Source organism: Berghia stephanieae, chromosome 10, assembly GCF_034508935.2.
Source record: "Berghia stephanieae isolate SIO BIC M18660-M18661 chromosome 10, UCSD_Bste_1.3, whole genome shotgun sequence".
NCBI lineage: Eukaryota > Metazoa > Mollusca > Gastropoda > Nudibranchia > Aeolidiidae > Berghia > Berghia stephanieae.
Genome location: NC_088369.1, coordinates 12416465 through 12431196, shown reverse-complemented (window position 1 = coordinate 12431196; position 14732 = coordinate 12416465). Strand labels below are relative to the sequence as shown.

The following is a 14732-nucleotide window of genomic DNA, read 5'->3' as shown; positions in this document are numbered from 1 at the left end:
TGTTTACAGAATACATAACTAATAATACGTAACAGGAAAAAAAAATCATCTCCCAAAACTATAACTATACATTTGACTGTTTCCCTCACAGTCAAGGGCTGTGACAAAACTAAGTAAGTTGCTGGTCAGGACAAGTTTAAGTTTATACATTTTTATGCATGCCACGTCTGTAGACAAATTTCCATTTTTTTGGATGAATAAAGTATTATTATTATTATTATTATTATTATTATTATTATTATTATTATTATTATTATTATTATTATTATTATCATTAGTAATCCCATTCCAAGACAAAGACAGAAAGCAACTCGGAAAACAGATTAAGGGGATAGAAGACACAGCATGACCTCCCGCCCACCATGGGAGGTCAAAGGACCCCGTCCAGTCATATAATGTTACTTAAACTTAAATGTATGTTTCATAAGACAAAAAAGTGGGGTCATTGGTTTATGCCAGATCTCTATGGATTATTCCAGATTCATATGAATCTGAATATATTCATATCAATTTTGGATGACATTTTTGAAATTTAAAGAAGTAGTTGGGAAAAAAATAAACACTAAATTAGGAATAGTGTCGGCCCTTTAAACCTTTGTTAGGAATGATAACCAGTTAACTACATTACTTACAATGACCATTTCAATGACTTGCTCACATTCATTTTCCTTGATAGGCCTTATTTTAAAGTCACCTATTTCAAAGCATGCCATGTTGACAGAAAGAATCTGCTAAAGAGAAAAATGTTAAACGTCAGCAATATTCAGGACGTTCATTAGTTTTTAAAAGTTTCTAGACATACTCTAGTCTGAATAGTCTCCCTGGCTGTTCAGACTCAAAATCTAATGCACGTGTGCAGTTACCGGTTACCAGATGTGAGGATAGGCAATAAGATATTGGCCTTCCTCGGTTTCCAAGATCTAGCCAAAATTTTGGACACAATTAAGAGAACCTTAAAGGTGAACAGCAAGTTGCAAACAGAGAAACAGCAATCTGAGCTCATAACAGTATAGTTTGTTTTTGCTTTTAAAAAGTTTCAATCTGATTTATAATTGACAATTACATAAAATTCATGCAAATGAAAATGTTTACCAAACAAGCAGCTTCGCGCATTATCAAGAGGAAGGGATCATGGAGAAGAATCAAAGAAGCTGATATACAGAGAAGCGATAAGACATGGAACGAAATAAAAAAGTTAGCTCAGGAGAGAGAAGGATGGGAACTGTTTGTCTGTGGCTTATACCCTGACCCAGGGTGTAATAGGAAATGATGATTACGATGAACTATCAGCAGGTAGCCTAAACCTGCTTTATTTGATGAGAAAGATAGGATCATTGATAAATTGGAAGTCCAGTTAGAAATTAAAAAGAAAAAGTTAAAACCCTTCAAAAGGAACAAAATCAAAGTAACTGTGGTCTAAAGGAAAAGGGTTCCAAATAAAATCAGGAGAAAATAATACATATTCTATACAATCCTTCTTCAGTCCAAAGTAAGGGTGGCAGCTGAGTAAGTCTGATGTCGGCAAATCAGAATTTCTTCTAACTCTTCTTCTATCAGTTCCACTTTCTGCCTACTGATTACACTGTGCCCCCTCCCCTTGACATCCTCCTGTGATTGCTTTGCTGGAGCAAATTTAATTTAAGTTTGAATGGCAATGGGAGATAATAGAGTTCAATAAGCCACATTGCTAGGATAAAGATCGTAGACCCAGCCCAGGCTGTAAAAGCAACCAAGATTTTAAATTGATTTATCAAGGTCGCAAAATTTTAAAAATCAAATTACTGAGGATTGATGAAAGTTTAATCTTTTTAAAATGTGTGGGATTTTCAACCTTCATCGTCATCTTCTCCTTCTTTTTCTTCTTCATATAAATCAACTCACTCCATCATACTGCTCATTGCTGTCAGGGTTTGCATTGGAATCTATTCCTTAAGAGATCATTTTACCCCAATACAATACCAGTTTCTCGTCTATTTTCACTCTCCACCCACATAGTCGTTATGGTGACATTTTGAAAGAATGCATGTCTAAAAAACAAATAACTAGACCAGAAATTTTAAAAAGTCTTCTATTTCTCTTAGTCATTAATATGCTTGACAATAATCTAGAAAAAAAGTGAGTGAAGCAGGCACTTATGTTGATAATAACAAGAAATGAAGTAAAAAGTATTAGAAAATTGCCAGAAGGACAATAGAATAGAAAAAAAAATGTTGCATCCACTAGTGAATGGCGCCGATTGTAGAGCGCTCCTTTCATAACCAGGCTGAGTTGCCATAACAGAAGGGTAGTGGGTTCGAATCATTGTGAACTAGAGAAATTCATGCTTCGAATCCATCAAAACCGATGCGTTTTTCAATGGGCTCATAGCGGAAGCATACCAATTTGTCACAGCCAACAGTGGGAAAGCATGCCAGTTTGTCATAATCCACAGTGGGAAAGCATGCCAGTTTGTAAGAGGCCCAGTTTGTCACAGGCCAGCCTTGCCTCGACTGTGCCCTGTGCATGATGGAAGCTATCACTGACATTCTCAAAAAGAGTAAATGAATGTTTGATTGTATGGATTGAATTTCACGAAAAAAACATTCATTGATAAAAATTTACAGAGTAGTTTGCTTAGATTCGCATACACAATGAAACAAGCTGAATTGACATTTTGACAGTTTTAAGGTGGAAAATGAAAAACTTGAGTTACAACTACAGAGTTAAATTGCTGTAATTATTACTGTCATCAATTAAGATATAAAGATGTTTCTTTTAAAAGTTTATATATACAGAGCAACTCAGTTTGAGCGAAAATTATAATATTGAAACAGGGTTGAAATGAATGTAGGCATACAAAAATATTCTAGAAAACAAATAATCTGGTATCTTAATGTCTTATTTGCAGGACAACATAAACCTTAAATAAGTGTACAGCATTTTGTGCATCAGATAGTCTAGCAAAGGAAGGCAAAGAAATCATATAAGGCCTACCTGCGCTCACTGGAGCCTGTGACAAATTGGGCCTGTGACGAGTAGGCCTACATTTACACAGGTCTGACATCCGAACGCCATTATGGGCCTAGTCTAATATTGTTGTAATGGACAATATTTTGCGTCATTTTCTTTAGATTTCCATTACAACAAAGATCCCATAATGAATCGGGTTATCATACCTGCAAATAATAAGTCAACTGCACGTCGGGTTAGGTTAGGATCTAGCCTAGTACAAGTACAATTACAATGGCGATGGACTAAAACTTAACTTAGATACCTAAGTCTAAGACAAGAACTATCTATCAAAGCCTAAAAACTACAATTAAATTACAAATTAAACTGCCAAAACCAAGGAATTTACCCAATGGAAACCGTACGGTGCTCTTATTGGCTAACCAACCAGCGGCCTCGATGAGAAAAATATCCGCCATTTTGATGTTGGCTGGGAATCGCGTTACTAGGGTAAACAAGCGCTGATCGGCCGTTCATGAAAACAAGTTGCTGCTCGCTCGTTTAACTCAAAATTATTCAAAACGATCTCTCTAAAATGATATAAATGTGACTTCTTAAGGTTTTCTTCACGGTCAAAACCACACAACATTCTATTAATGATTACGTCCGAGGCAAAAAGGAATATTGACAGGTCGACCGAGAGTTGAACTCGTGAGACGACAAACATCAATGCGAAGTGTAGCGAGAGTCAAGCTATTGTTTGTCTTGTCCTATTCTATATAGAGAAAAGGATAAATAGTATAGCCTCGTGTGTGAGTGGTTGCGTGTCATAGTCTTGTTTTTAAATTGTTTCTGTTGTTTATGTGTGTAGTGATGACTCTCTCACACTCAATTTCAATGACGAAAGAGGAATTCCCGCACACAAGAAAGGGGAATTGGGGTGGTATTTGGCATACATATTGTATAGTATCTAGTTCTAAATAGATAACTGATTAGAATTATATTATGATATATAAACACAATGCCAAATACAATTCCGAAGTTTCCTTATTTCAAATGAAGTAAAGCCCCAAAACCTAATGGTAGTGATTGTAGTACTGAGTGTTAGTGAGGTGATGTGGTGTTGGTGGTGGTTGTAGTTGTAGTAGTAATAGTGATGATGATGTGGTGGTGGTGATGATTGTAGTTGTAGTAGTAGTGGTAGTGATGATGATGTGGTGGTGGTTGTAGTAGTAGTGGTAATGGTAATGATATGGTGGTGGTGGTGGTTGTAGTAGCAGTGGTCGTGATGATGATGTGGTGGTGGTGTTTGTAGTAGTAGTGGTAATGATGCGGCTATGTGGTCTAGTAGTATGACACTCGCTTCCGGATCGGAAGGTCCTGGGTTCGAGCCTCGCGCTCGGCGCATAATTGAGTCCTTGGAAAAGGCTCTTTACTCACATTCTCTCACCGTACTCAGGTGTAAAATGAGTACCTGGCCGTTAACAGAGTTGTCTTTGTCCGAAAAATTGTAATATCGCCTAACAGGCGTCATGTCCCGTCCTACATGTTAAATGTTGACCAGGGACCCCTTGTAAAGCGCTTTGAGCACATTTAGTAGATATTGCACTATATAAAGCTCAATTAAAAAAAAAAAATATTTCAATGATGATGATATGGTGGTGGTGGTTGCAGTAGTAGTAGTGGTAGTGATGATAATGTGGTGGTGGTTGTAGTTGTAGTAGTAGTGATAGTGATGATGATGTGGTGGTGGTTGTAGTAGTAGTGGTAGTGATGATGATGTGGTTGTGGTGGTTGTAGTAGTAGTTGTAATGGTGATGATATGGTGGTAGTGGTGGTTGCAGTAGTAGTGGTAGTGATGACGATGTGGTTGTGGTGGTTGTAGTAGTAGTGGTAATGGTAATGATATGGTGGTAGTGGTGGTTGTAGTAGTAGTGGTAATGGTAATGATATGGTGGTGGTTGTAGTAGTAGTGGTCGTGATGACGATGTGGTTGTGGTGGTTGTAGTAGTAGTGGTAGTGATGCTATTGTGGTGGTGGTTGTAGTAGTTGAGGTAGTGATGTGGTGGTGGTTGTAGTAGTAGTGGTGGTGGTGGTTGTGGTAGTAGTGGTAATGATGATGATATGGTGGTGGTGGTTGCAGTAGTAGTGGTAGTGATGACGATGTGGTTGTGGTGATTGTAGTAGTGGTAGTGATGATGATGTGCTGGTGGTGGTGTAGTAGTAGTGGTAGTGATAATGATGTGGGGCTGGTGGTTGTAGTAGTAGTGTTAGTGATGATATTGTGGTGGTGGTTGTAGTAGTAGATGATGTGGTGGTTGGAAAACACATTACAGGTTATTATAATACATGATTACACACATTCTCTAACTTCATTTTTTGACAGCTTCGTTGTGCCATAAATATACGCAACAGTTCTGAAACATTTTATTGTGGATTTTGATATTGTTTGTTGTTTTTCTTGTGTCGTTATGTTGACATAGATACCGAATGAATGGTAATTAACTACATTCTCAGCCAACAACAAAATGGCGCTGAATGCTTTCATTGGTGGACACTTTTTAGGCTTCGTACGTATTCTCATTCGTTTAATTCTATGGCCAAAACTTAAAACTAGGGCAATCATTAACTTAGGGCCACCAACAAGAAAGTTAAGCTAACAACTCCCCAACGGTCACAATGATTTATCTCAAAAAAGCGAATTTTTTAACCGGCCACAAAACTGAAAGTAAGGTGAAGGAATAGAGTGGAATCAGGAACGCTGGATCGCTGGAAACTGGACACTGGCACTGGACATGGAACCAATGGATAACACCGGCGATCTATTCTTAGAAATAAACGGGAAAATCCGAAAATTATGATGCCCTACTTCCGGCAGGAGAAAAAACACACCAATATCGAAATGGCCGACACTTTTCATTCAAAGTGTATCTTGTTTTACTGAGTTTTTCTTGTTTTATCAAATACATAATTCTATTGGTGGAAATAATTCGTGCATATTGTAAGGATATAATCTATTTCACTATGGATGCAGTGGATTTTTCAGAAGCATCCCGTGCTAAGCAACGATTAAGTTCATTCTTTGGGTCGCCAAGTCAAAACAATCAAGATATTCACTTGTCAAATTCCCCTGTCAAACTCGCTGAAGCAGGGTTTGAGCGTCTAAATGACTCGGTTTCAGATGAAGTATTTTGCAAACATTGTGGACTAACATTTTTTGGTTGGGAGGGAGAGTCACCTTTGGCCGTACACCGAATTTTACGTCCAAACTGCCCTTTTCTCAATCCATCACCTACCCCAACACCAGCATCAGAACCAGATTCAGAGCCACCATTTTCACATTTACAGATTCATGATGATCACCTCACACGTCCACATTCATCGTTTTTATCGTCCTCATTCATCGAAAATATGTTATCAGCTAATACAAACGCATCTAATTCTAGTGTTAGAAGGCAGCTATTCACGAACATTCAGTCGCCATCACCAAAACTTTTTCGTCCAAAGCACAAATTGGGTTTTCTTGCTTTGTTCGAGAGTCATAGACTACTTACATTTCTCAATCCATTCTCTTATGAGGCAGCAATATATGCTAAATGTGGGTTTGTTTTTAATTGCAAATCATCAAGTGTAATGTGTGTATTTTGTAGTGTAGAACTTGAAGAACTTACAAATTGCAGTGAAATTCATGTTGAAATGTTGCATGAGAGAGTAGTACCTACGTGTCCTTTTGTACGTGGTTTTGATATTGGTAACATAACCAGAGAAAGCGAGCGTGCAGTTCGTGATAAAGTGCGGAATAACACATTTTGTTGTTCCTTGACTCATTATGAAAGGTGCTGTGGAAACCGTGAATTTATAATAAAACACCCAGAATTTGAGGAAATCACAAGCCGAATTGGGACATTTGATTCATGGCCAATGCTTCAAAGTGAAGAATTTTCAATAGAGAAGATGGCCGAATGTGGTTTTTATTGCACAGGTATGATCATCCTCCTTATTAAAGCTATGAACTGTATATTGTGTGATATTCCATATATTAATATTAAAATACACAAATTATTTTTTCAATGTCTATTTATTACACATAGATATTATGTTATCAATTTTGATCTTGTACATTTACTCGTATTGATCTCCTCAATTTTTCAATTCGTGAAAGTAGAATGTAATGAGGAAAAGTTTTAATAAATCATTACGTATTAAATTGAGAGCATTAAGTAAGAGAAATGAATATGCACGGCTTTCCAGTATAGATTAGGCAAATCTGAAAGTTTAATTAATGCAAAATATTGTTTAATTCTTTTTATATTTTTCAAGATCAGTATTTAACTCCATCCGGAAGTTTTTAAAAACTTAATTTCCTTTGTACGGGAATGAGAGTAATATGAAATAATGAATTATCTCCCTTGGGTTTTGATAAAGTAGTTTTATTTAAGATAGAATTAACATAGGAAGGTAAATTAAGGTTTCAATTAGATTTTTCTATTTCCCTAGAGCTATTGTTGTAATTTTTATAATCGTTAAAGTAATTTTCTGCAGGATTATCTCGCTGCATTAAAAAAAAAATATTTTATAATAATTTTCTAGAATGTCAACAACAGAACACGCAACCAAAAAGATATGATGTAGCTAAAACTATTATATATTTTGTCTTTTAAGAGTTATTTTCTTGTATTTTTCTCTATGACTCTTTGTCTGACACTGTATCATCATATAATAACTTCTCAGATCTTTAGACTTGTTATGAGTTGGGATAAATGTTTTAATGTTGTCAATGATCAGACTTGCCAACCAGTTTGATTTCTCACATGCTGTAGGTTAAGGTCTTAAACATGATATGCTTAATTTAAAAAGTTTGAGGTATTAGTATTATAACGAAAAAATAAATATTATGTGGAAGAATCTGAGGTTATTGTTCCGTTCTAGAGGTTGATATGAGTGGCAAGGCAGATTGTTGTCACAGGAATTTCAGGCTATCTTTATTCTGGCCGGCTTGATGGATAGTCTCCATAAATTCAGCTAATGTAAAATGTGAATTTACGATTATTATGATATAATAATAATTATTCTTGTGTGTGTGTGTGTGTGTGTGTGTGTGTGTGTGTGTGTGTGTGTGTGTGTGTGATTATACGAAGAAATCAACCTAAATTTTCCAATTTCACAACATTGTTTTGAATGATTGATGTGGTTGTCATGTTTGACTGAGCAGTGTTGATGGTTTTCCTTATTTGGATCCATGGAAATTCCTGAATTTGGAGTCAGACGAGGAATTTCCTCCTTTTGAACAATTACATTTCCTCCAAATCAAATGCACTGGCAGTGAGAGACAGATGTGCGATGGAACTAATAGGTTCAGTTTACCACTCTCCAGAAGTTAGCTAGAGCATCAATTTTATGGTTTCTCATCACAATTGGTCTAAAAGTGGGATAAGTTAAGTGCAGTAAATTTGTGGATTTAAAGGGCAATCATTTAAAATTTCCCTCCTTTTTCCATTTTTGTCAACAGCAGCGCTGATTGCATTAAAAATTCAGTGTTCAGTTTTGATGGCTTTTGTAGTTATTTATTTTCATGTTCTCTTCTTCTCTCCATCCAGGTTTCACAGACAGTGTCAGATGCTATTGCTGCGGCGTTGGCCTTCGTAACTGGTCCAAAGGTACTGATCCTTTCCTTCAACATTCAAGAGCTTCACAGTACTGCTTACACATGCTACAGTTGAAAGGTCAAGATTTCATCAATAATGCACAGGACACAGAGGTAACTCAAGAGGTGTTTCTGTAATTTAATGTGTTGTTGTATTGAGAGTGACATCAACTTTATTTTTAGTGCGATCATATTGATGCTCTGCGTTTAGCTAAATTGCTCACAACATCCACCAGCTGATATAAAGTACCAACACACAAAACTATATGTAACCTTAAATTTATAGGTTTGATTGATAGAATTTAGTGAGAACTACTCATTAAAATGGCTGTCTAAAAGCAGTAATAAAGAGCTGAGTGGCATCGTTCCATTGCTTTTATAGTGGCTGTTCTTCGTTAAGATTTTGGGTCTGTGCCACGTCATTTAAAATGTTCTGCATACAATATTTTTTCTAATTTTGGCCTAAAAAATGTTCTTTATCTGTCACTAGATTAGAAGATGATCTCCAAATTGTCAAAAAGTCTTGTACAGCAGAAATAACTTTATTTATATGATGATGGGATATCCTTTTTGATAGAGAAAGTCTAGGCGAATAACATTTGAAATTTACAGGCATTTCCCAGCAACTATTCCTATCCTATTGAATATCAGACCTTCCTACTATAACAAAAAATTTGTAGAATTATGAAATTTTGGCTCCAATTTCAGAAGTGCATGAGCATCTCAGAGTCAGTAAAACTTTTTTGAAAATGAAAGTTGATGCCAGACTATATAATTTTTACAATTTTGAAGTGTTATTTAATCCATGTGAGGATAAATTGTTGATTTTAAAAGTTTACTTCTGTAGCAACTACAATTTTTATCACCTAAAAATTATGAATATTCAAGTTGGCAGGTCTGAAATAATGTTGTTAGGGATTTCAAGGTCTGTTAGGAAATATAATAAACCCTCTCTGGTAATGTGTAGGGAGTGCACTTGATATATGACATGGGTAATTTATAAGGTAGTGTATGAAGTAAGACTGTAAAAATTAATAAAAACAAAAATGAATATATATATATATATATATATATATATTATTATTTAAAATATTTACCACAATGTTTGAGACAGTCTACATTAATGTTTCAGGCTTAATTTGCCATCGTCAGGACTGAGTTGTTTTGTTGACTGTTGTTGTTTCTTGAAGTGGTTCCGGTTTAAAGTTGCTTAACAGGAATTTACGCCGATGGGGACATCTTCCGTAGATCTCACTTTTCATGTTGAGTGTGGCTTCATGAGGTTGTTCAAGAAACAACAACAGTCAACAAAACAACTCAGTCCTGACGATGGCAAATTAAGCCTGAAACATTAATGTAGACTGTCTCAAACATTGTGGTAAATATTTTAAATAATAATAATTCGCTCCATTACTGCATGTCGAGCACTTTTCGTACCATATTTGTATCAAACACAATTCAATATATATATATAATATATATATATATATATATATATATATATATATATATATATATATATATATATATATATAATCAGCTTTAAAAAAGAATAAAATACCAAATACAGAACATTTTGGGTTCGAAACCCTTCTTCAGCCAACAACTAAAAAACAATTAGACATTCCAAGATCTTATTACAGATAGGACATGTTTTTATTTTTTCTCTGTCGTCTATCTGGGCTTTTAAGTAATGTATATTTATGTTTTAATTGATGTTTGTTGTTGGCTGAAGAAGGATTTAGAGCCCGAAATGTTCAGTGTTTGGTATTTTGTTCTTTTTAAAATCTGTTTACATTCATTTTCGTCTTTTACTTTTTACAGTCTATAGCTTCCATCAGCATAGTATCACTTTCTAATAAGACTACTGACTACTACTTCATAAAAATAACTAGAAGAACAAAAAGTGATATTACAACACAACAATGGCTTTTGTTTGTGTATGGTGCAATGTCAGAAAAGTAGAAGATATTAAATCAGTTGGGACATTATTTTATTACAATTAAAAGTCACGTCACCCACGATTCATGAATTGTTTGAATGTCTAATATTGATTGTCTCCCCTGGTCAGATGTGATCTGTGTCAAATCTTCTATGAAGTGAAGTCCAATTTGTTTCCTCTTTTTTTTTCTTTTCTTTTTTTTTTTAATTTATTTTTTTTTTTTTTTGAAAATATGTTTTGGCCTCATTTTAAGTTGTCATTGTTGAAATGGTACTAAATGTTTTATCACATGATATAAAAGCATTCAGCTCATCTTGATAAAACAGCTGCTCTGTCTCAATAAAAAGTTACCAAAGCGTCAAATAGAAACAGCCAGCTTAAGGTTTATTTTTCCAATATTTTCTTTCTTTTTTTTTCTTTTTTTTGTGTGTTTTTTTTTTTTTTTTCTGTTTTTTTTTTTAAAGGATTCTTGGCATGTCACTTATTGTCTTATTTGTTTTTCCATTTCCAGCTTACAGTCGAGGTAGACTATGGGGAAATGATGTCTGCTCAAGACTCAGACTGCGGTAATTTTGTCCTCATTTTTTAATACATTATTTTTCTTCAATTTTTTTAAAACCTAAATTTGCATAATTTTGTTAGTTTACTGTTTAGAATAATTATATATTGATCTTTTTTGTTAGTTTTTAAAAATAATTTTGTTTATTTATTTTATTTTAAAATCCCGTGTTAATTATTATATGTGCATCTCTTCATGCACAATATAATAGACATTGATCTTTAAATAATATAAAGTCTGTAGCTATAAATATGTGGAAAAATCGAAGGGATTTAAAATAAATAGAGAAGTAAATGAATTATAGATAAACAAATAAATATAAAAATTCACAAATAAAAAGATGTATGTAGAAAATGAGTAATGATTGAATAAATTAATATTGAAAGAAGAATAATCAGGTAAATAATTAATAAACTAGGTTCATTGGAAGGTGTGGGGGGGGGGGGGAGGGGGTAATAGTACCCAGAAACATTATTTTTCATTGATTTAAAATTGCTATCGCTTTTTCATGGTGTCTTATATATGTTTGTTTTATATTTTATAATCTTACTTAACTAAAAAAAATGGGGGTATAAAATAAAGACTTGCCAATTATGCTTCGATTTTTGTGCTAATTTATTAACTTATTTTTATTCACGTTCTGATCCCCAGATTCCGATTCAGGCAGTTCAGTATCATCTACTTGTTCTACACCATCTTCAACATGTTCATCATCTTCATTCGCATCATCGTCTTCATCGTCCTCTGCATCATCCGTCGGATCACCCCACTTGAATCTGGAGACAATTAAGGCAGCAACATGTCAGTACACCATAGAACAGATTGCTGACGCTGTCCTTAAATTCTTTATAGCTTCTTGTGAGTCTTTTGTACCAAAGGACCTCGCAAGATTGAGAATTTACAATATAAGGATTAAATGACTGTTACCAGTGTGAGATTTAACACTTGAGTCGTAGATTTAAGTGTTATATTTTAAAAAAAAGATTTTAAAGTCTAAAGTCACGAGGCCCATGGAGTTGAAGTTTATCTCGGTTTCTCTAGCATGAAACGGACAATAGCAATTGCTTGCTATCCTTTGGATAGGATGCTACTTTATCGCAAAGCGCTTTCCACCAGCTCTACAGAACCAGTTACCCAATCACTGCTGGGTGGGCAGGTGGGTCAGAAAAAAACTTGACTGCGCCTGGGATAGATCTCGGTCCCATTGCATGTGAAGCGAGTGCTCCACCAACTGAGCCATCAGGACCCCCATACAAAGTATAATAATATGTAACACATAACCATGAGCAGTGAACGTGTGTCTAAAAGCCTTATCAAACTTGCAAATTGAGTTATTTAAAAGTTTGAATTGATTTGAAACAGATCCAATAACCTAATTGTCATTATTGAATAAAAAGGATGCAATATAATGAAACTTTTTAATTTTTAAAAACGAATCTATGAAAATGAATTGATATATCATAAGTACTAATAATTTCATTCCAACCTACAATGCGATCTTGACATTAGATAGCTGAACATATTCCATTATTTGAAACATTGTTTTTTGACTTCAAAATGATAATTGTACATAACATGGAAACATTTCTTGCTGTTTAGTTGTTCTTCACTGTCATTGATTTTGATTTTGATTTTTTTACAGGGGGTCAATATCCCAATGAACAACTCTTGCTTGGCACTCTCAAGGCAGCAGATGAAAATCACAAGCAGATTTGTCAGCAACGGGAAGAAATTATCAATAAGGATACAGTGATTCAAGCTAAAGATACGGAAATTCGATCAGTGATCCAAGACAAAGACAGAACAATTCAAGACAAAGACAAGATGATTCAAGTCACCAAGACACAGTTGCAAGCTAAGGAGAGGGAACTGGCCCTTACCAGACAAAACTTCCAGTATCAAGTGAGGGGAGAACTAGAGCAGGTGAGTTTTGAGTATTTGAAGATAGGATTCTCTCTCTCTCTCCTCTCTCTCTCCTCTCTCTCCTCTCTCTCTCTCTCTCTCCTCTCTCCTCTCTCTCTCTCCTCTCTCTCTCTCTCTCTCCTCTCTCTCCTCTCTCTCTCTCCTCTCTCTCTCTCTCTCTCTCTCCTCTCTCTCTCTCTCTCTCTCTCTCTCTCTCTTCTCTCTCTCTCTCTCTCTCTCTCTCTCTCTCTCTCTCTCTCTCTCTCTCTCTCTTCTCTCTCTCTCTCTCTCTCTCTCCTCTCTCTCCTCTCTCTCCTCTCTCTCTCTCTCTCTCTCTTCTCTCTCCTCTCTCCTCTCTCTCTCTCTCTCTCCTCTCTCTCCTCTCTCCTCTCTCTCTCTCTCTCCTCTCTCTCTCTCTCTCTCTCTCTCTCTCTCTCTCCTCTCTCTCTCTCTCTCTCTCTCTCTCTCTCTCCTCTCTCTCTCTCCTCTCTCATCTCTCTCTCTCTCTCTCTCTCCTCTCTCTCTCTCTCCTCTCTCTCTCTCTCTCTCTCTCCTCTCTCTCTCTCTCTCTCTCTCTCTCTCTCCTCTCTCTCTCTCTCTCTCTCTCTCTCTCTCTCTCTCTCTCTCTCTCTCTCTCTCTCTCTCTCTCTCTCTCTCTCTCTCCTCTCTCTCTCTCCTCTCTCTCTCTCTCTCTCTCCTCTCTCTCTCCTCCTCTCTCTCTCTCTCTCTCTCTCTCCTCTCTCTCCTCTCTCTCCTCTCTCTCTCTCTCTCTCTCTCTCTCTGTGTGTGTGTGTGTGTGTGTGTGTGTTTTAAGTGTTTGCAATTGCAGATACCCAACCATTTCCAGAAACCAGAGTGTTATAGATATTCATAGTTACTAATGTCTTAGGTTTATAGACAAGTAAACTCTCATAAAGATTTCTCAAAATGGGGGATTTCAACACTCTCTTTTACATATTTTAAACTTGGCATCCTTTGGATTGGATGTAATCTGTAATATGGCCTTGTATATAACTTAATATATTGATATTGATAGCTGATGTGACAGAACCTCGAACTCTGAATGATGTTGGAGTACACGAGAGATAGATGCTGGAATGTGGCCGATCAAATAGCTTATTGTAATCTTCATACATGGGATTTGTAATAGTTGTCAGGCTAGAAGAAATATAACCATTCGTTGCATTTGTATTAAGTTAGCTTGCTAGAGAGAAGATTGATAGATTTTTGATGATGTGAATGTCCGGTGTTCGTTTCATATGTAGTGAAAAATGTCTGTTATTGTGCCTGTCTTTTGTCTTTGTTTAAGAGTTGCAGGTTTCTGTTCACATAAGAAATTCAGGAGCAGGTACCAGTGTAGATAAAGAACTGAACAAGAGTGTATGAAGGTGCCCCCCCCCACACCAAGCAAGGCAGAATAACACATCCCCCAAAACATCAGTGCCTTCACCGGGGATCGACTCAGGACTGATTACGTCATATGTGCTACATCTACATTTTTATGGATGGTTTTTTTTTTGTCGTTTTCTTTTTGCTTTGTTGGCACCTTTCATTACACTTATATCAGTTCTTTATCCTTGTTCACACTGACACTTTAAAGAGATTGCAAAAGCTTTTAATCAATGTATCTCACATGTGATTGGTTGTGATGGGGATGTGACATGTTATAAATACGACCTTGCTGTTTTTTACACATATATGGAAGGTTTTATCATCTTGATATTGTTGGGAATCTACAAACATGTTGAATTGACAGA

At 35.8% G+C, this 14732-nt stretch overlaps 1 protein-coding gene and 1 long non-coding RNA gene across 10 annotated transcripts in view; one reads left to right on the top strand and one right to left on the bottom strand.

Moving 5' to 3' along the window:
* Positions 1–318: 318 nt before the first annotated feature.
* On the bottom strand, positions 319–5744 carry LOC144980521 (uncharacterized). 9 transcript variants are annotated; one of them, XR_013646914.1, is made up of 2 exons: positions 5573–5744; positions 319–731 (listed from the first exon to the last, which is right to left on the bottom strand). It is a non-coding gene; the product is annotated as an uncharacterized LOC144980521 (long non-coding RNA). The 9 variants fall into 9 exon arrangements; XR_013646913.1 differs by having other exon boundaries at positions 319–728; XR_013646917.1 differs by having other exon boundaries at positions 319–728; positions 5640–5744.
* A 103-nt stretch (positions 5745–5847) lies between these two features.
* The window catches only part of LOC144980572 (uncharacterized), an 11040-nt gene continuing 2155 nt past the window's right edge, over positions 5848–14732 (top strand). Inside the window, exons 1-6 of the mRNA XM_078928248.1 lie at positions 5848–6910; positions 8526–8686; positions 11026–11080; positions 11725–11931; positions 12716–12996; positions 14543–14610. Coding sequence (XP_078784374.1) covers positions 5953–6910; positions 8526–8686; positions 11026–11080; positions 11725–11931; positions 12716–12996; positions 14543–14610 — 1730 coding nt within the window. The 5' untranslated portion in view covers positions 5848–5952. The remainder of the gene's footprint in view (positions 6911–8525; positions 8687–11025; positions 11081–11724; positions 11932–12715; positions 12997–14542; positions 14611–14732) is intronic.